Raw genomic sequence first — 21,917 nt, 5'->3', positions numbered from 1 at the left:
GGTAGCACGCCTGCCCGCGGGACGGCCGGGCTCGGCCCCGCCGCGGAGCAGCTCCCGCGGGGGCCTGGCCGCCGGCCTCGCCTCAGCGCCCTGATCGGGCTGCGCGTGCTCCCTTCCCGCCGCGGGCGGGACCATTAACGGCCGGTAGGAGCCGGTGTGGGGGGGGGGGCGGTGTTGTGACGTCTGTCACCGAACCTTCCAAAGAGGCGGGATCGAGGTGAACCGAGTTTATTTGTTTATCTATTTATTTATTTATTTATTGGGGGAGCAGAACAAAACAAAACGTAAGAAAACGCCTCAAAACAAGGGCGAGAAACCGTTTGTGCGCCCTGGCTGCGGGTGGCGGCCCGGCGGCCATGTTGAGGGCCGTGGCAGGCCCTGTGTGTGTTGTCTGTAAGGTGAAAGGTGCTTTCCTAAACTTTTTCGAAGTTTGTGAATGCTGGAGTTTAGGGAATAGGCCATAAATTATTAAAATAACCGCATCAGCTTTTTTTTTTTTTTTCCTTTAATGGAGTGATTCTTAAACCAGAAGTTGTAAACTGTTGCGCTCTGCATTTCTGTTCAACTTGCCCTAAGTTTTCCCGTGCTGGTATAATTCACACAAATTCTTTCACCAAAAAAAAAAAAAAAATATTTTGCTTTTCTGTGTGGTGAATGGAAGGAGCCCAGAACTGGGATATGGGGTGCTTGAATTCTGCTACTGATTTTCAGTGTCAGTCTGTACAGCTGCTGCATACGTTCCTTTTTACATGGCTGTGAATAGATTCAGCAGTTTTGAAGAGGTGTTAAAATCTCTCCTGAAGGCTTTGAAAGTTTGCACAAAGAACTGCTGATACGGACAATTGCAACAGTTGTCTCTTATTTTAATGGTGAGATTATCCTGATGCAGTGGTACCTGTGCAGGTTCTACTGTTGAGAAATACAGATACTGGGTGAGTTATGCGACGTGAGCTGAGAGTTTGGTGTGTATCCTCTGATTTTTTTTTTTTCTAATGCAGTTGTTTGAAGTTTGATGTTTTCCTGACAACCTTGTTTGGCTCTTCATAGCAATTTTCATGCCCTGAAAATATGCAGGGGTTAGGTGGGGGATGCTGGATCATGTTCTTTGATAAGGGACTGGGATTCCTTTAATAACAAGGACTCTTTTGTTGCAGACTGATCTTGTGCTACCTTGGTGTGGGAGTAGTGAAGTTTGAAATGGATGGTGTCACCAAATTGGTGACCACATCAGAACTACTCCAGTCTGCGCTGTTTACAGACAAATTAAGCTGTGTGTCAAAGCAAGGTCATTTGGTGATCCTGAGAAGCCATTTTAATATTATTCTTAGACCACGAGGAATTTCCACTTACTGTAAAGCTGTCAGGCTGTTCCCCTGCCCCCATCAGTGGGACATCAGCTTTGTTCCCTGCATGTACAATGATACTGTAATGGTGTTTTGGGGTGCTGTGACGATACACGTCAATAATAATATGCTGCTTGTGAGAGTTTCTGCTGATTTCTTAAAAGCTTAGGTGTATCAAAGCTGTGGAACAGCTATACAGTCCTTTGTCAGGTCAAAGAGTATAATGAAATTAAGGTTTACAGGAAACTATTATTATCAGTTAGCAGAGTTAATTAGCTGAGTCTAGACACATCCTAACTCCCCATCTCATAGAGGCAGAGAGTGCCAGCAGGTGGATATAAAAACATGTTGATTCGTAAAGTCCAATATTAAACATGAGAGTGCTAGCTGCTTGGCAGAGCAGTGAAAGCATGGCAGGGTTGGGTTGTGTGCTGTTTTCTGATGGTGTATCCAGTCACTGAGAAGGCCATCAAATACATTTTCTATTGTGCCAGAGAGTGCTGGTAGCAGTCCCGAGCACAGCAGGAAAATAATGAAAGCCTGTCAAAAATGTATGTTCTTGGGCAGTTGTTCCAGTGGCCTGCATCACCTGGCTCGGAGCTCTGATGTGTGTAATCAAGAGGTGACGTTGAACGTGCTTTCTGGGAGGTGAGGCTGTGCTCTGCTGCTGCCCGCGCAGCGGGGTGACTGCAGGGTGCTCTTGGAGCACCTCTGGGGGGCAGGGGAGGACATGTGGGAAAGCTGCAGGCACTGGCAGCGGTCAGTCTGCAGAGATGGACAAAGCCTTTTGCATAGTGCACTGTAGGGAGTAGCTTACGGATTGCATAAAGGCCCGTGGGATCAGGGAATCCTTTCCTCCCAAAGACCAGCAGTAACGTGGCTCACTGTCCCAGCCTTTCCTTCAATGTCTTCGTGGGATTTAAGGGGAGAAAACCGTCAAGGGTTTTCCCACTTATTCCCTGTGTTATTGCAGTTAATGGTCTGCCTTTTGCAATATTTTGTCTGTTACGTTCCTTTCTGAGGCTCTCTCTCAAGCTGCAGAAAGGAGGCAATAGACATACTGGGCTAACTGATACCTTGGAGATGGGTACAACTAGTAGGAGCAGTGTGCCAGTCCCCCTGCAAGGTCTGCCAGCATGGATCAGGGTTGTTTTAGGCTGCCAGCTCCTCAGGCAGCGCCACGTCCCTGGAAGAGCGTCATGGTGCAGAGCGGGGGTGTGTGGGCTGGGTGCCATCCAGCCTTGGGAAAACTGATAAACTTGGACATGATATCAGGCAAATGTTGCTGACTGTGGAACTGATATTTTTGCTCCTGAGGACGAGGCCTGTTGGAGTTTTGAGCATAAATAATTCTCTCTCCAGTGCAAGGGCTTTGTGCTTGGCCCTCTGTCCCAGCCCCCGCTCCATTCAGCAGGGTCAGGGAGAAGGGGATAAGGGGCGGTGTCTTTGGCTGACATGAGCCCGCTGGGGAGGGATGAGAGGAAGGGGGTCTTGGGGGCTGGGTTCAGAGCAAGGTTAGCCAAATATCGGATAAATTAAGCAAGAGAAACAGACAGCTCAGCTTGCAGTGAACTTTTCACCCAGCTAACCTGTTCCTCACCCTGCATTGCACAGGTGGAGTACAACTCGAGTAGAGCACAACCCTTGCTTTCCCTGCCTCCTCTTTTTGCTGTAGTGCAAAGCATGGCCAAGGGGAGAGCAGGAACCGAAAGGAGTTTGATCTGCTGTTTGGAGTCCAGAAAGTATTAGAGGTCTAATTGCTGTCTTAAGAGCACTGAAGTTTATGCCACTAATTGCAGTGGGGTTAGTGTTTGTTCCAGTGTAGAAACAGGACCAATAATTTCTGGTCGTAGAGAATCGGGGAGAAATTCCATGCTGGAGAGGGCAGGGAACGAATAGCGTCTAAACAGGAATGATTAGAGTTTCTTTGTGGGAAGATGCAAGACTGGGAATTCAGGGAATTCTGATGTTTATATTTCTCTGACTTTTCTTCTGCATTTGCAGTGCAAGTAAATACAAATAATTGCTGACAGATGTTGTAAAAACATAGCATTATGCTAACCGTTAAGCTTAATTTTGTTCTCAGTTACTAATATATATTGTTAGCTGTACATGGTGTAGTTTGGCTCTTACTCACATGACCTCTATGTAAATCATGGGCTTTGCCCCAGAGATATGGAACCAAGAGCAGAATTTGGTTTGTTGACCTTTACCAAAATGCCTACTGCTTCTTCTCCTGTCTCCAAACAAAGCTCCAAGCAAATTAAAGTTAATAGGGTGGCAAGTTCTTTGGAAAGTAATATCTGGTAGAGCACTTAAACCCTAGTTCTCTAGGTTAAAATCAATGTTTTGAAATTAGAACTTTGAGTTCTCTGGTCTTCCTATTCACTCATTGTAGGTAAGGAAGGTCTGAAACCAATAGAAGCTGCCTGTTTAGAAGCTGCATAGTATTTCCAGTCCTGTATTTTTTTGTGTGTGTGTTCTTAAATTCTGTAAAAGAGGTCCTTGCAGAGGCTTTAAGAGACTTTTACCGGTAGTGAAGCTTCAGAGGGTAAATGCCAGGAGCTCTGTGTCTGAAATGGAAAGATCGTTGTATAAACCTAGAGATAAGCGCTGACTTCAGGGAGCTGCGAGCCTTCCTGGAGCAGTATTTTCAGCTTTGCCTCCTGCTCTGCTCAGTGCAGAATGATGGTTTCCCTCCCCCATTTTGGATCTGGGAAGGAGGTCAAGTTTTTCTTGCACTACATGCACATTTCGGTTCACATACAGCTCCTCAGCCACTGCCAGGTTTACATTAGGTGATTGGCTGCAAAGTAGTACTGACAGCATCTCCCTTGGTATCCCAAATTCCTGGGTGTTGAGGAAGGACAGGAGCTCAGACTGACGTTACCGCGTTGTCCAGATGTGCGTTCAGGCCAGCCCAGCGTTGCAGCAGAGCGGGGAGCTGTGGGCTGCAGCTACCCTGGCGGTGGCTCCAGCACTGGGGGGAAGGGTTCACCAAAGTGGGAGCTGGAATGGCATTGCCTGCTGTAGAGCTTACCTTCAGCATTTCCAGTTAACTCTGTCCTCTTGTACCAGAGGACAAGAATGTCATTTTGCTTTCTTAATGTTTCAGCATTTTGCCCGGCAGGTGATAAAGAAACGTAGAATGGATGCGGAAGCTCGGTGTTTGTACTGACATAAAGGGACGTGGTTCAGTAAGAGCATGAACTGTAGTGGGGTTGCACTTGGGTTCCTGAGCCTGCCTGTTGCATCAGCCTGTTGCTGATGCTACTAGCTTTTTATCAAATGTTTTTTCTCCTTGTGCAGTTATTTAAAAAATAAAAACTAGTTGAAATCTGTGTAAGGCAGCACTGCTCTCTGCTGCCCCTTCCCCTGCAATGACAGAAACATTTTTGTACGTTTGGTGAACCCAATCACAGAATGGATTCTGTTCAAACGCACTTTCCCTTTGCTTGTTGTGGGCCTTTGGTTTGTTGTTCTGATTTTGTTTTGCCCTCTGGGGATGGCTCTGACTGACTAATTTTGCAGACTGTTGGTTTTCAAATGCAAGTGCCGCCACTGGGGAGGGAATGGGGCAAGGACAAGTTCAGTGGCCACCAGATAAGCAAGGCCACTCTTTTTCTATCAGTTTGAAGAGATTCAGCAGAGCTCTAAGTAACACCATGATTTTCCTAAAGACAAATTTGCCTGTCTGATCTGCCAGTTAGAGTGTATGTGCACCATAAAACTCACTCCCTTTTAGACATGTTGGTGAAGTTTCCCAGACCTGTTTGGCCATTCACCTTATGGCTTGAAACCCTTGTGTCAGGGGAGGCTTGTTCCTTCTACTGTTTTTTTTTTTTTTTTTTTTTTTACTGCCCCTTGAGTGACATCATTCAAATGGTAAGTCTGAGAGATGATTCATACCAAAAAAAAGATCTAATAATTGTTACCAGTTATTCAAATCAGTGTTACTGATTTCCCGCATCCTCCCACTGGTCCCTTGAGCTCCCCCACCCACTCAGTTTTCCTAATAATTCCCAGGCTTTCTGGCTGTATGCTTGGTATGCCCTCTTCTGTGTTAGTGTGCTAAGGTGTATCTAGCTCTCCCCTGAGGAGCATTTAGGGCTTGGCTGCAGCAGCTTGTGTAGGCAGATGCAAGCTGGGTTTGAACTGGCTAGGTGGATTGACTGGTGATGGCCTCAGTAAAGCTCCAAACCGCTTTCACAGCACATCTTCTGTTTCACTCTGCTATGTCGGTATTGTTGGCAGTCTCTGAGGTAGCTAGATCAAAGCTGGATGAGTAATGTGTCTGCAGGCTACAGCGTTGGGGTGCACAGAACTACGAACTGGATTCTCTAGAGGAGTTCTGCAAAGAATTAGGCTAATTACCTCGATGCTAGCAGAGACTTGCTCCAGTAGCGACCCTATGTGCTGCTGCTGTTCCAGTTTGCAGTTAAGAACATTGCTTCTCTTTCGCAAACACAGATCTGTAACTCATGAGGCTTGTTTCTCCAGCACCACAAGTTGAAATCTGTGGTGTGGAGTGATTCATATTGTCAATGTAGAAAGCAAGGTGCTGTTGAGAGCAGCCATTATTTTCTTCAACCTGCTCCTTAGTCTGTCCCCTTTTCCCCATCATGCTCTTTCTTCATATCCCTATGCTTTCTCCCTGTTCAAGTCCTGTACGCATCCATTTTCTTATTGCTCTTACCTTCCTTGCTCATTTTCTGTATTAGTCACTCCTTTTGTTGGCAGGACCACACTTGATTTTGCCCAGAGTTAGCTGGATCTAATGTCCTAGAGATGGAAAGGGGTCAAGCGGAATCAGTTCTGGTTGCCCCCAATGAATGCACTGATGTTAGGGCCCTTGAAGTTCTCAGGCTGCATTTCGAAGTATTTATGGCTGTTTGCACTGCCTCGTGCAAGGACTAAATGAAATGGGCAACTGTAGACAGTTGTACGGACGTACATGATTGTTCTCTCCTAAGCAAGGAGAACGGCATTCACCCTCCTTATTTTTATTAGCCTCGGGATGCAGGGGTATTTGGCTGACTTAGGGGAGTGGGGGAGTTACCTTGGTGAAATTTGGGCTGCCAAAAATCATTATATGATAAGTGAAAAGCCTGTTCTGTTGTGGAGGTCATTTGCTCGCTGTCTGGGAGGGGTTAAGGTGGCAACAGCTGAAGATAAGAATGTTCTCCCCTGTATTTGAGGTGCGTTGTTCATTTCACAGGCTGTGGCAAGGAGAATAAAAAGTACATAGAGTACGGCACAGAGACAAAGGCCTTAGTTAGTAGTGCATGCAGCACTTCTTTAGATAGCTAAAATAAAAATTCAGTTAATTCCCTAATAACTCATTTTTTAAAGGAAAGAAACCTCTTGTTTGGTGTTTTCCTAAAAAGGCTATATGAGGTTATGCTGCAACATTAAAGAAACGGGTCTAAAGCATAATCCATCCCTCACACAGGGTTTCCAGACTTTCTAGGTCAGTTGTGGGTCATTTTCATGGTTCTGAGCCATGCAAAGTAAGTGAGGGGGTCACAAAATCTGTGGCTTGTCAGCTCTGTTTCTGCACTCTGCAAACTTGGCCCCCAAATGAGCCTACAGCTCTCCCGGCGAGACCTGTACATAGCAACCTCCTCTCGTGTCCGATGGCATTCCCTGCGCTGCTTGGGGTGACACGGCCTGCGCTCCAGAATGAGCTCACATGAAAAGAGTAATACAGCTGCCCCTTGCTGGAAGTAAGTAATAGGAATTTGGGGCTGCTCCTGCAGCTGTAGTAAAGCTGGCACCACAGCCCTACTTTTGTCAGCAGCAGGGCAGTTGAGGGGAAGAAAAGCTTGGCATAACCTTTGGTATGTTATTTATTATCACTTTGCAGCCCCCTGGAAAATGAACTTTAGAAAATTCGGAGCCGATGGTGACGGTGAACACTGGGAAAACCCAGGAATCAGCAAATCCATTGTGTTGCGCTGACAGAAAGATACTGTTAAAACACACTTTAGCTGCCAACTTGCTGCAGTCACTCAATCCATCATGGTGGGCTGTTGGATCACAAGCCAGTGAAACTCAGCCTGGCGTGTTATTTTAGTCTTACATGGACTGTGAGATAAACGGGGCATGAACCAGCCCCCTGGCAGGGGGTCGACCCCTAGCGCCCTCATTAAAGTGCCAATCAAAAAGAGTAATGGAACAGGGAATAGAAAGCTGGCTTCTTCAGCCTCTTACTGCTCTCAGTCTGAGCAACTTTCACAAGCCAAAGGAAACATTTCTCTTCTGAATAGGAGCCAGACTTCCAGAAATACCTCCTCTCTCCTTGTCTCTTTGAGAGCAAGTGCTGAGACTCTTCTGTGTGTCTTGCTTAGGGTGGAAACCCATTGCTTACTACAGTGCAGGTAGTGGGAAGAAGTGTTGCTGACTGTAACCCAGAAAGGATGGAGATGCTCATTCTGTGGAATATGCAGGCACGGGGCTGTGCGTGCAGGGCTCATTGATTGGTTAGTGACATGGTTTCAATTGCAGATTGCTCACATCTCAGCATTCGTAGGTGAACAATGGAAGGAAACTGGTGGGTCCAGAAGTCTTGCTGGTGTGTGCAAGGTGAGAAAGTGTATTCGTGTGCCTTGTGGGTTCCTGTGGAAGTTTGAAATAACTCACACAGCAAATAGATCTTGCTATAATGCCAGTGTCTTCACGTGCCTATACAGCTAAGTATATCTGTCTCTGCATAACCCTCAGATAACTCATAGTGCAGCTGCTATCGTACCACAAATAAAGACATATTCTGTCACCGAAAGGAGTGTTAAGTATAGTCTTTACATTTCTGGGCTGTTCCCCTCACTGGACATAAGCACAGCAATACCTTAACAGGTGTTACTGAAGTAGTTAAAATTGCATATATTTTTCTACTTCTGTGGTTAAATGTTAAGAATTAACTTTAAAATATTACTCGTTGCAAGAGCATTGTCCACATATGGGAGAATCATATGACTAAAAAGAGGAGGGGGGAAAAAATAGAGGAAAAGGCTTCAGTTGCCTGGTAGATTTCAGGTGACTGCAGGGAGATGCATGAGCCCAGAAAGAAGCACAACCTAACCGACCATTCAGTGCTGCCACCTGATTTTGCTAGTGCTGGTCTCATTTATCTGCCCACTGTGCTGGTGGAGAACCTGTGAGCTAGGGTGCTGTAAAGCTGCAGGCAGGCCTTGTGGTAAGGAAGTGGGAGCAAGATTCCAGGTTCTGGTGCAGGCCTTGCACTTTACTGCATGTAAACTTAGTCATCTAAGATACTGAACTGCTGTCAACTTTATTACTTTAAGTGCCTGAAATTGGGCCAAATTCTGCTGTTTTTTACAATGAGTGCTGTGTTGCTTCTGTGAGATGGCGAAAATTTCTTCTGTGCTTACTCTGCTTGGTAACATTTTTCAGAGCAGGTCTGAGGTTCAGTGGTGCACGTGGCGGGGGGGGGGGGGGGGCGGGGGGGGAAATCACTGGTGGTGCTTGAGTTACTGTCAGGGCTTTATCAAAATAAGGATCTGGGTGTGTTGAGGGTGTCTGCTCCTGAAAACGGTGTTGCTTTTTTTGTTGGTGATCGTTTTCCTCATCTAAATATGCAGGCACAGATTTTTTTTTGCCACATCATTCTTCTGTTACGTGCTGGTTTGCACTTCTGACTGGAGGGTGCTTGCCTCGAAGTCATTAGGTATGGTCAGGCATCCGCCAAGGTCAACGCAAGTGTTTGCTGGTGCAGTTTCTAGAGTGCTGATGGCTGGTTGATTTGATAGATTTCTCTATTGGTTAAAATTTCTCTACAGCTGCAGTATCCAGAGTATCCAGTGGTGTGTTTGTTTTGTTTTGTTTTCTTGGCTGGCATTTTTAGTGCACAGAAACAACTGTTCTGTAGCCTCCATACACGATCCTTGTCCTTTGGGTGACCCATCCATTTATCCAAAATGTAAACGCACATGAAAGCTGTTTACTTCTCTCATGGCCTTTTAGTACTTTTGAGTCAGACCAGAATAGGCCTGAGGTGCAAGGTTATTCTTATCCCGAGAGAACTGTATGTGCTGGGCACATTGCTTGGGCAGCAGTGTGTCAGTTACCAAAAAAAACCCAAACCACCCACCCCCAAATCAACTCCGTGTGATTCTGGAGTCTGATTGCATTGAGGCAACATAACTGTACAACAGGCTGTTAATAGAATTGATATAATGCAGTAGGTATGCACCTCTTATGTAACTGCATTTAGCTCCAAGATTATTTGTATTTCTATACTTGAATATGCTGTAGTTCCACTGAGGGAAAATAGGGAAAGAAATTTTCACTGTTTGTCAGTGGTTAATGAGTAACCTTTTTTTTCCCCCTTTTTGGCAGACCTCCTTTTATGACTAACACTGCACTGTATTATAGCTGAGACATGTGCAAATCCAGTCACAGTGTGAGGACCCAGCCTTGTGTACACATCTGGTGCTGTTTTTTACTCATGTTCTCCCATTTCAGAAAGTCTGATGATAGAGAACTAGGAAAGGAATACAGCTCTGCCTTGGAGAAACTGATCTGACCTCTGTTAACGAAACATTTTCTTAGCTAGGTAACTATGGTGGTAGCGAGGCAGATAGATTTGAACTGTCCTGATTCCTTTTTTAAGGCTGTCGGAGTATCAGGCCAACTATCACAATGCTGTAATCAATTTGAACCAATGCTACAAATGGGGAGGTGGAATTGTTTTGGTCCTAGCCCCACCTGTGATAAAACAGCATCCTCAGCTGTGCTGATTAATAGTCTGCCATCAAGCTTGAATGTTACAGAAGTCTGGACTGGAATGCAAAGCTCTGGGCATAGTCTGATTTTTCAGGACTACATATTTTTCTGTGTTACTTCTTTATAGCAACTACACTTTTAAGAATAGAGATTATAAGGAGTATGGCTATCACTTTTCAAGATTAGTTTAAGAAGTTCATATCTATTATGTATACGTATGCACACAAAGCCAACTACAATGTTTCTTTATGAGAAACCAAGTTAGCTATTTGTGCAACTGTTATATTAAAATGTGTCTTTTATTTTTCTGCTTTTAAATCTTTGCAGCTGCCTGTAACCTGCCCTGTGTACACCTAGAAAGCTGCTTTTCACACCAAGGTACCAGAGGTGAAATCACTGTGATTAACAGCTAGAGGAATGTTCTTCAAGGAAGAGAAGCAGAGCAAGTGAGGTTATTCATAAAGGAGTCATCATCTAGTGGTTTGGGTTGTTGTAGGAAACAGGTCAGTGCTAAAATGTGTTATGGGGGGAAAGTTGTTTTTTTTTTTTTGTGCGTGTATATATGTCCACACGTATTTGGCCTGTGAGCTTAGAAAGGAAATCTAGGATTGAGGAGAGAATAGATAAATGGTATAAAACATCATGCAGTCTAGGAAATGGGATAGCAAATAGCTCAAAGTCTCCTTGTCATAAGTATGCATTATGATTATTGTCTCTATTTTGAGATGTGGAACTTCTAGCCACTTACTTTCTCTCCACAAAAATGTAAGCACTGCACTTTTTTTTGATAAACAGCTTAAGCTGTTTAGCTAGTATCTAGCTGATTTATTAGAAAAATCTATTCAAGAGCAGAAGGAAGGGAAGGCTATTATCCACATCTTGCATGCTGTTTACCTTATTTCAGGCATATCTCATTTTGTATTTCCTGTTTCACTGCCTGTACTTTAAAAAAAAAATTGCTACAGTAAGAAAACAAAGTTGGCTTGAGTAGGCAGAGAACAGGTTGCACAGTTTTCATCAAAATCTGGGTTAAATTAAATTACAGCTAACAGGCAGTAGCAGAGTATTTCTCCTTCAGCATTATCAGTGCATGGGTTATGTGTTTTTGTTTGTTTTCATAAATAGTGCCTGCATTGTTGATGGGATTATTTAACCTTTATCAGCATGTGAAGGTGAGTGGCTACTTGGGGACTATATCAACAGTTTCTTACAGATACTTGAGCAACTGAGCATAAAAAAAGTATTTTCATTCCTAATTGTATTAGTTGTGTGCTAAAGAGTGTCCAGGGGGAGAAAGCTGTGTTTCTGTCTCTCATCAGTAATTGTTTTTCCTCCACAGCTTCTGATATATCAAGACAATCTGCTTTTATTGCTAGAAGTCATACCTCCTCCTCAAATGAAACCAGGCTAAAGAGTAAGCATGCTGTCTTCATAAAGCTCAGCACTTTACATAATTTGGTAAACAGAATTATGTTGTCTTGTCTGCTTACAGCTGGTGTTTGATTTCTTAAGAATTTCAGTGAAAGCTGGAGACTTGCATTTACTCTCTACCTCCTCTGAAAACTATTTCTGAGTATGGCTCTTGGAATCTGAAAGTTCTATTTATTCACTTAGTAATAATGTTAGTAGTGCCAATAACAATAGGAAGTCCACAGTAAGAGTTCTGAAATGATATAAAAATAGTTAGGTTACAGCAACAAGTAATATCATCTGAGCTTAAAAAAAAAAAAAAATAGAAAACTGAAGTTCTAATTGAATTTGTTCTGGAATGCTAAATGAGGAAATACATTTCTTGCATGAAGGGCTATAGTTCACGCCTTGTAATCAGCACTGTATATGTACCCATAAGAGAAAACTCTGCATGTCTGTATACGAATGAGCAACTTCAGTCACTGTACTTGGAAGGAGCACAGTATCAGTGCTGGAACAGTATTGTAACATAGTAGAATAATCTAGGCCAGTTACAGTCCATGGCACTCCTGTACATCTAGGGTAGTGGGTACACTTCTTGAAGTTCTAAATAATGTTCTGTTTAATCATTATCACCAGCCAAAAAACAGGTTACGCACATTCCAAAAGAAATAAAGAAATACACTAGCTCTATCCATTAGCTCCTGTGGTTCCCTGGGTTCAGGTCACTCAGTGGGTGTACTACCATTCTTCTTTTTAGGTGTTTGCTTATCAACTCCTTACATAGTTGCTGCAAAACAAAGTATGCAGGCCTTTTGCCTGTAACTTATCCCCACAGAGCTGTGAACTACTACTTATTCACCTTGCCCACCTACTTTCCAGTTTTAGCAAGTAGACATTTTCTGCATTAAAAAAAGAATTTTACAGGGGAGAGAAGCAGGAAGTCTTAGTAGCAGAGTCCAACGGGACTGACATGTTAAAGCACTGTTGAGCCAATGCACTTGTTGAATTCTACACTTTACTTAAAAACTATACAGAGAAATATACAAAAGTGGTGCATTAAATCAGTTTCATTTGCATAATGGACTTTGTGGATTTCGATTTCCAGTCACAGACCATACACACATCCACTGATAGTACATTTTGTCCTTACACAGTGGTCCTCCGCCTTTCACAGTACAAGCGTTAAAAACAGTTTTACTTCTAACCTTCAGTTTAAAAAATATTCCTGTATGCCTTTATCATAAAGGATATAAAAAGGTAAATTAAGATGAAAGCAAAGTTATAGTGGCCGTCTTATTTTTGAGTCAGAGGCTTACAAAATAAACACTTTAAAAGGCTCCTGAAATCTGCAAAAGGTTACTGAACAGTTTTGGGAAAATTGTGTACTCACATTTGAAGCTTGCATAGCACAGTGCTGTATTGCATGCAGATATTCAGCACAGTTGCTGAACTATCTCCAGGGAGCACACATGAAAACTAGAGTGGGGTGGGGGGACAAAACAAAACAAAAAACCGACGCACCTACCTGCAGGGTATCCCTTCTGTTACATTCCTCAATCTCTAGCTTGGTTAAAATTGGTGAGACAAATACTCATTTGATATACAACATTTGAAAAAACATGTTATTTTTATTATTTCAAAAAGTTTAATTTTGTAGAGGTTGTCATTAAGACAAATGATGCAGTGATGTCCCCCCCCCCCCCCCCCCCCCATCCCAGGCATTTCCAGTGCTAGGAGAATTCCACACTAACCAGCTAACTATATTTACACTTACTCAATCAGAGTGGAGGGAAAACTGAAGTTAAAGATTTTGATTTCCAAGGCTGCTCACTTAAACTGTTTTCAAAACAACTTGGAAGCAGGGGCCTTCAGAAGTACAGACTTTGCTAAGTTTGAGTTCTGGATCAGAACAGATTCAACTTTTTCTTTTCTAGTATTTTGGAAATGTAATTGAACTAGCGAGTCATTGCAATATTTAACATAACACAATTATTTTGTTAAAAACAATGACATTTCAGTGGAATATTAAGTAAACATACATTTAGCTGTACTAGTGATAAAAAAGAAAAAAACCAATACACCTAATTACAGTGTTAAAACTAAAAACTACAGGACTTCTGTGCTCCAACAGCTGCAGTTAACTTTTTTTTTTTTAAACTCTTGCCTATATTCCTGAACTGTGAAAAGCAGAGAGAGAGAGAGAGAGAGAACAGGTGGTTTCAGGTACTGCAGTAAGACTCAGTATAGATCCTTTAATTTCTTTACACAGTAAACAGACTTCTATTTATACCAACACCCTGGTCTGTACCCTCTTATTTACAAGAAACACTTTTACATATATACATGTTAGCAAAATACAGGCTTCTCCCAGAACCAGATGCATTTCAGCTGTATCTTAGTTATACAACTAATGCTTTAAAAACAAAACAAAGCCCACCACACTTATTTTCTTACTCACAATGATTCCATATAGTTAAATACTAAAATCATATTTATTTCCTTCCCATATAGTATTTTCTCTAGTTACAGAATACCATCAGCTCCAGACTGATTCTTGCAATTCACTCTGTCAGTAAGGAAGATGTTTCAAGAGTCCAGCTCTAATTGTTCTTGATTTTCACTGAGTCTTAACATAAGCTGTTGTTCATAATATAGGCTCTTTGCATAGTTTATTTCTTGACAGAGCTTTACGGCAAGAACTTCAGATTTCACATGGACCTGCAAAAAGAAATGTGTTTATTGTTATTTTGGCACTACTATTATCTAAAGCAGAACATATTTATTTTTTATTACTTCATTAACTGAAGAAATTGGGTTGGCTACGCTTGAAGTCTCTGTAAAGGAATAGAAATGTTTCAGTGGAAATCTGTTCTCAGTGCTGAGGTGCAGCACAGAAGAAATGAGAGAGGGAGAGACAGACAGGCAGGTAGCCAGAGATTAGGTGTTGCTGCGTGAGAGCAGAAACATCTTGGAATATTTGAAGTTACTTCCTTCGCTTCCTCTCCTACCTTTCATCTGGCTTGTCTGTTTGGAATGTAAACTGACTTGGGTCAGGGGTGAGCTTGTAACCTTGTCTGTAAAACAGACCCCAAGCAACTACTGTAACGAAGCAAAAAAAACTAACGGGTTTAGAGGTGAGAGTTCTGATTAACTTTTACATGTATGACATACATATGACTTTCAAATCCTCGGCATTTTGCAGTAAAAAATACTATATATGTGAGGAGAAGAGAAAACTAGAGTAAAAACATAGAGCATAGTATTTAAGTTCCATGTACGTGTTGTAAAGTTAATCTTTTCTCAGGTAAAGAAACATTTCCTATTGTAACTTTGTTGTTCAGGAATATTTTTGATTTTACCATCAGCTTTTCTCAGAATCTTTATGGAACAAATTTTATCATTACTTAAATCTTTTTGGCAGCAGTTATTTTCACTGCTGTCAGAACGTTTTCATTGTTGAGCAGTACAGGAAACCAAACACTGACGACTACAAACATTTTCGGCACTAGTACTGAGGGGAAAGGAAACCCTGCATGAATCTAACAGTAGGCGCTCGATCCTTACCATTGGTTTTTGTTGGGATGGACCTGGAATTGCTACACCACTACTTGTATTAACAGCTTTCTTCGTCAACTGTACATACACCTTTCCATGATCTTTTGAAACAAGACAGTGGTAGAGATCATCATACTTGACTTCTAGGAAGATGGCCTCACGGTCTGTGTAGTCACGACTCTTGAGGAAATAAACAGCCTTAGATGAAATGAGAACACAATACTTCTCTATGTTCTCCACTGCTATGAAGCTGCAAAAAAAATAAAAAGGAAAAAATAAACCACAAAAACAACCCCAAGAAATGAATCACTTGAAGCTAAAAATACTCAACTGTAATAAATGTTTTAACCTGTTGTGTTCAGTGACCTTTAGAAGTCTTTCAGAAAAATTAATAGCATAACACGTACAATTCATTTGTATTTAATTTAAACTGTTCTAAAAGGCAAGCTGGTGAGTACCCCCTCAGGTGAAAAAGATCATGCTGTAAATCAAATATTAGCACTAAATGCCTGGCTTCTAGCTTTGGACATTAAAAGGGTACATAAAAATATCCTTTAACAAGACTTAGGAAGATTAATTTCCTTGCACTGGAAGTCTTACGCTGAAGTTTAATTGTAACTCCAGTTCCATTACTGATATGTGAAAAAGGTGTGCAGGTATTTATGACAAAAGCATTATCCTTTTACATGTTATAAACCTACTGTAGTTCCTTTTACCACACACCTCCCTTGCCTTTAAAAACAAAAAAAACAAGTTTAACCTGCTGCTTGGACCAGTAGCTAGAAAAGAGAAATTAGCTGTTTAACACTGGGGTGAAAGGTTAAGCAGCAAGCAGGTTTCCCCAGAGAGATTAGTCCAAGTGATGAATAGGGGAGGTAGAAAAGAGTGAATTGAGAAGATTGAGAATTACGATGGCTGGAAAGGTTGATGTGTAAAAAATAGCAGTAAGGAATGCAAAAGTGGAATAGATATTTCACACACAAACACTTCTCCCCCACTTTTGATTTACTCCTGAAATGAACCTCATTAGTGATTTTTTTAATGCTGAAAAATTCAGAAAATTATATATGGAATATACAACATTACTAGGAAAGAGTGCTAAACAGAGTAATAATGCTGTCAGCAACCCACGACAGTACAAGTATCTGTAGAACTAAGATTTTCCTGCTGTCAGATAGGTTCAAAATTACTATTTTCCAAACAGTTGCTTGTACAAATCTGTTTGCTTTTGCCCTATATTATGCAAAACACTCCACTGTTTTTGAAAACATTGAAGATTTTCAGTTTTAAGAGCTTTTGATAGACAGAAAAACTTACCATCTCCAATTACCAATTCCAGAACTACTGTCTGTTCTGCCATTTAAATAACACTTTGCACAAATTATCAAGAGCTACACATCTGAATAAACCTATAGCTATAAGCAGAATTTTAGTAGCCAAAAATATTTCAAAAACTGAGATCATGGTTTCTTTTTGTGGTACAAAATAATAATGCCAGTAATTTTCTATTGATACTTCTCTGAAAGATGCCACTCCGTGCTGAACTTGTCTTTTCCCTGCCCTATGTATTATAGTCACATCAGCTGACAAATGCTTTTGCTTCCATAAAATTGAAAAAGGCATACATGCTCATCTGAGTTAACAGATTAAATTTTCATTTAAGTGCTGTGAAGAGTAGCATGATATGACTATGATATGATAGCATAATAGAAGTGGGTTCCTTTAAGTAAAAGAAGCAGAAGCATTCATTTTTGTCCACTTTAAAACAAAAACGGTAGGCAAAAGGGTTCACACATCGACTGAAAAGAGCATTTGTTCCTCAGTTTTCCTTCAAAGTTCAAACACCTCAGGATAAGGTTTTGTCTTTGAAATAAGTATAAAGGAGAGTGTTTTTTTAAGAAGTAGCACAGAAATCTTCATTTTAAAATACAGTCACATTATAGCCGGCAGAATAGTCTTGTTCCTTTGAATAGGCGCATGAAAACAAGTCCAGTATTTTACGCAGATCCTAGCTTTGACTCAGGTTGGACTTCCACTGGAAGCAAACCCACTGGCACACTGGTTTTCTTTTCTTCCCCCCGCTCCCCCCCTCCTTGATGGGAAAGAAAATTCAAAGAAAGTTTATCAGAAATTCCTAACGTTCTGTCAGTGTTCTTCACAATTGTCCAAGTGAAGTTGAGAAATTTTAGAAGTTTTTGTATATCCACAAAAGCAGAACAGCTGTTTTTTCCTGATGTATGCCATTACAGTCGTATATATGGGGACATCCATGGAGAGAACTGAAAGACCAAAAGCTACTATAAAGTTCAGTGCACACAACTGGGAAACCAGACTACAGGTTTGTATTTTTTCCATAAGAAGAACAGATTCTCTCTCAGATTTTTCATACAAGATTTTTACTGCTGTCATGTATATATTTTGAGGAATGGAAATAGAGGACACATTTTATGGCGAAGCACTGAAACATTAGCTAATTTGTAGTTCAAGCTCTACATTTTGTTCTAAGTTTGAGTCATGCATCATTACCCATTTTCTTTTGCCAACTATTATTTTCTTCTCTATGCCTAGTTCTCAAAATGAGTATTTAACCTTTTAAGATACTACTTCAAGATAATACTTTAGTTGACTGTTTTTTTTAAAACATGCTTCTACACTATTAAAAAAATCTCAAATTAATAAAATGAAAGATTAAATGAAACATGATCCAGTAGAACAAAGCAGAAGCAACCAGATCTCTGGAGAATTTGTGGGTTTTTAACAACATCAGGAAGTAATTACACAATATTTTCCAGAAGTGAAACAGTGAGCCTAACTGGAAAAAAATGTGGAAACATTTAGTTAGAACAGTAGAGCAAGGTATTAAACCCCCTTTTATGGATTTAACTCTGAAGGAAAATATGCAAATAATCAGGTCTTTAAATGTGTTTCTGATTATGATACTGGGATAAAAGTCAGAGGCATAATTTTGTACTTACTTTCCATGACAAGAAACACTGTTTTCTTGTTGAATGATGTTCTTAATGGTGAAAGTCAGAGTGATTGAACAGTGTGACTCAATGACAAATGCACACAGATCTGCTTACAGGGTATACTTGCGAAAAGTTGACGCTAAAATATTTTTTTTGTCACAAATTGCTCTCTTTTGGTTCTCCTCACTTAAGAGCCAGACTGGATATGCCATTTAGATTCTTTATGTGAGATTAAAATAGCAAGAGTGCAAGATCACAGGGCCACAAGCAAGTGGCAAACTACAAACTCTTCATTACAGGCAGCTGGAGGTAACCTGGCTTTTGGTGCCTGATCATTGATGCTGGTGGAGTTAGGACAGACTGCTGAATGGGTAACGCCCTCTGTGAGCTTCACCACGTGCTTTACTTCTTTTTCTTGAGGCATTGAAAACCATTCTAACTACTCTGCCTTGACACATACTCTGTTGGATAATAGGTGCAAAACATAGTATTATACGAAATACTGAAAACAGCTGTTCAGGTAACTGTGATAGAGAAGGATGTGGTTAAGTACTGAATTATGCCTTGAGACCCTAACCCAGCAAACTGACATGTCCTGTAGAAACAAATTTGTAGAAACAAATGTAGAGATATCTTTCTGTGCTTTTATTCAATACACTTTTTTGTTTTTCATGCTGTCAACCCTGACCACTAATATAACATCACCTGCTGTTTTCACTTGCTTTCATGCACTGATAGCCAAAGCATTCAAGCATATATGCAAAACTGATGGCGCATCTATTACCCATTCAGATCATTCAGCATAGGCTTTTCTGGAAAAATGAATACATAAATATACATATAGTGCAGGTTATTTTGATCATTAACTATTAACACTCTTAGTTTAGGAATAACATGTACTACAAGCATCCAAGTTAGCTTCTCTCATATCTAAACCAGAGCCACCTGAGACTGTACACAAGTAACAGGTCAGTGTGATTCACATACTGCTATTATGGAGCCACTAGCCACTCTCCTAGGCCCTTGACTGTGAGAAATAGCAGACAGAGGCAGATAAAGGAACTGATACTAGTTCTGCCTGTATGGATGTGTTTCTGTTACACAGGAAGAGGAGTACACGTTCTGGCAACACAGATCTATTTATGCACAGGAAAGGCTGGGCATGCATTGAACATGCATGTTAAATGGACTGTTGATTGCTTAGAAACTTAAAGAAATTTCATCTTTTGTAATAAGAGAAGGGAGCAGGACCATTAAAAGGACTAAGTCAAGAAGCCAAGGCTCCAGTTTTTCTGCAGACTGCATGCCATGTGAGATCAATGGCTGTTAGCAGCAGATGAAGCATGGTCTCCAGTGGCACCTGCTATGACATTTGTATATAGCCAGTGGGCAGGCCATTGTGGAAGTCATCAGATGCTAGTACTGTGTTGCTAATTAGTACCAGGAGAAAACGAATGACATGTATGTGCATGCACGCATGTGAAATAATTTTTGTCTCTCTTCCCAAAGACACAAAGATAGAATGGTAGCAAATGGAACTACTTAAAGTAACTGTGTCAGTACTTACAACTCATCTTGGATGTTGTCGGTCAGTTTGAACAGCTGTTCTTGTCCTTCCGCTTGACTTTCTAAATAGCGGGGCAAGAGCCCTTGGGGTCCTCTGCAGCAGCGTGGCTTTCTCACTCTCTCCGCTTGTGTCCTACATGCAAAATAGATGCAGAAAAATGACTTATTGCAACAGCAGGGCTTTTCCTTCCACTTAAACCTGTCAGCACACAAGAGTTTTATTTGTTTTGAAATATGAGGTGTGATAAAGCCTTTAAAAATACAAGGTCTTCACAAATACAGCATATGGGTTCTGTAATATTTGGCCTTGAAGACACGGTATCTATTCATATGGCTTTGCATTTCAAAGAAATCTTTCCCAGTTTTCTCCTACAATTAAGGGGCAGTGAGCTCAATGAAGAAGCAACATAAACTGAGTATATGGTTTGCAAGTTTTTGATCTATTTATCAGCAGAATTCCATTGATTTGACAGTTTCTTCTCAATTCTCTACAGAGTGCATTGACCGAGACAGCGCTCCCACTAACGGACAGTTGCCCGTAGTTGAAAATTGCAGGGTTACAGAAATAGGAACATGCAGTGAAGTTAAATGAAAAACCTACAATTAGAATCTCTGAGCAAGGCTTAGTATACTTCACCCTTCTTGAGTAGCTATTAAAAATGACAGTAATACAAAGACACACATGGCTTAAGAGACATCAGAGGTTGATACTGGCCACAGTGCTAAAAAACTGCAGGGTAGGTTCCTCCCCTAGCAGTATTTTGTTAAAAAACAATATTCTGAATTCCTTTAAGCTTTTGGAACGCCCTACCCCTGAAGAATTGTGTTACAGGCTGCGCAGCCTTGTTTTATTTTCTGTCCTTACCCAATAGCATCACTCTGGGACTGGTGCATGGTTTTTCATACCTCCCAACCTACTGCTGTTACTAGTTTTTCAAGCCAAATGCACCGTTTTTGATTAGTGCACTCTACTTCCCGTCTTGATACTTTCTAAAGACCCTGTACAATGAACTGCTTCTATCCTTTTTGATCAAAAGAAAGGAGGAAAAAATCCCTCGTAACAACGGCTTTTCTTTCTAAGCTGCTTGGCAATAGCACACAAGAGTACTTGCCTTCGAAGCTTTGCTTTCTGCAGATGTTTTCTCTGGAGCCCTGTTTCTTTGTTACCTTTCCCCTTCAGCAGTCCTGTCCAAGACTCCTAACACATGCACACTTAAAATTTGTTTTCCTTCCAGTCTTTGACACCCATGCCCTTTAATCGTGACAATTTTTTTGCTCCTTCCCTTCTTGGCTTCAGTAAATACTGTTGGAATAGTCCAGTATTTACCTGTCCTGCTAAACTGCTTCGGGTTTTGGTAAAACATTCATTAATTAATTAGAGCTAGGCATCCAAGCAAAAAAATGCCAATATGAAAACTCAGTTTGCTTCATAGAGGTACTTTGTTTCCCTCATTTGCAAAAAAGTTTAATGCCTTAAAACTGTATTCTTCCATGGGTATGAGTTATCTGAACCAGAATAAGCGAAACACTAGATGAACAGATGACTTCCACAACCTATATATGGCTAAACTATTCCTCTGAATAACAGCTGTATACAGTTGTTAGAACTTCACCATTAACTACCATCACTTTGGAACAAACCACCTCTGTAAAATCACCTTTGTCTGTAGTGGGCACAGTTGCATGGTAGTATTGCTATATTTTTGAATAAATCAGTGCCTCTTTTTACATATTCTTACAAATTAGTAAACAAAGTATGTGCATGCCTTCATGAAATGGAAAACGTTACATCAAAGTTCCAAATAAATGAAAAGGTTCCAACCAATGTGATACTCGCATCTTGCTACTTGTCCTACTTCGTCACTTCCAAAAGCAGGAAAATGACAAAATTTTACTTGTCCAAGCAGCCCCAACTGGCTTTTAAACCTCTCTACAGCACCTGTAGCTTCTACTGACAAGTTTAAAGAGCGACTGTCTGAAGCGTAATGTATGCTTTTTAACTCACTATGGGCCAATCATTAATTTTTCACGTAGACACTTTCTTTCCCCGTTATGCATTCAGGGAAGTTAGATAATGGAGCATTCAACCATCCACATGGGAATGAGTAACAACACTGCATAATGGTTTTTATATTAACTGTCTTTTAGATAAACAGTCAGCTGTGCTACTTTCTCTAATATGATGTGGCACCACGGGAAGGGCTACCTGAAACACCGTAAGCACGACTCTTGCAAAAATGAGAAAGGAACGGGTCCTTTAATCAGATCTATTCTGTAGCAGCCAGGACATCGGTGAACACTTGTTTCTAATGTCTGGCTTAGAAGC

General features: G+C 41.1%; 1 protein-coding gene and 1 long non-coding RNA gene across 9 annotated transcripts in view; one reads left to right on the top strand and one right to left on the bottom strand.

The window, feature by feature from the left end:
• Positions 1-21,917, top strand: part of LOC121058412 — a 38,043-nt gene continuing 16,126 nt past the window's right edge. Inside the window, exons 1-5 of one of the 5 annotated variants that reach the window (XR_005814192.1) lie at positions 5-217; positions 10,416-10,591; positions 11,428-11,502; positions 17,306-17,394; positions 18,325-18,396. This is a non-coding gene — a long non-coding RNA (uncharacterized LOC121058412). Of the gene's footprint in view, positions 218-10,415; positions 10,592-11,427; positions 11,503-17,305; positions 17,395-18,324; positions 18,397-21,917 lie in introns of all 5 variants that reach the window. The other 4 variants (XR_005814193.1, XR_005814191.1, XR_005814194.1 and 1 more) reach the window with 4 other exon arrangements.
• The window catches only part of VPS13D (vacuolar protein sorting 13 homolog D), a 90,876-nt gene continuing 82,615 nt past the window's right edge, over positions 13,657-21,917 (bottom strand). For all 4 annotated transcript variants that reach the window (XM_040533913.1, XM_040533915.1, XM_040533914.1 and 1 more), the window contains 3 exons: positions 19,593-19,724; positions 15,066-15,306; positions 13,657-14,219 (listed from right to left, as the gene is read on the bottom strand). In XM_040533913.1, the coding sequence (XP_040389847.1) occupies positions 14,088-14,219; positions 15,066-15,306; positions 19,593-19,724 (505 nt within the window). In that variant the 3' untranslated portion in view covers positions 13,657-14,087. The remainder of the gene's footprint in view (positions 14,220-15,065; positions 15,307-19,592; positions 19,725-21,917) is intronic.

Source organism: Cygnus olor, chromosome 21 (assembly GCF_009769625.2).
Source record: "Cygnus olor isolate bCygOlo1 chromosome 21, bCygOlo1.pri.v2, whole genome shotgun sequence".
Lineage (NCBI taxonomy): Eukaryota > Metazoa > Chordata > Aves > Anseriformes > Anatidae > Cygnus > Cygnus olor.
This window is presented reverse-complemented; position numbering and strand designations above follow the sequence as displayed.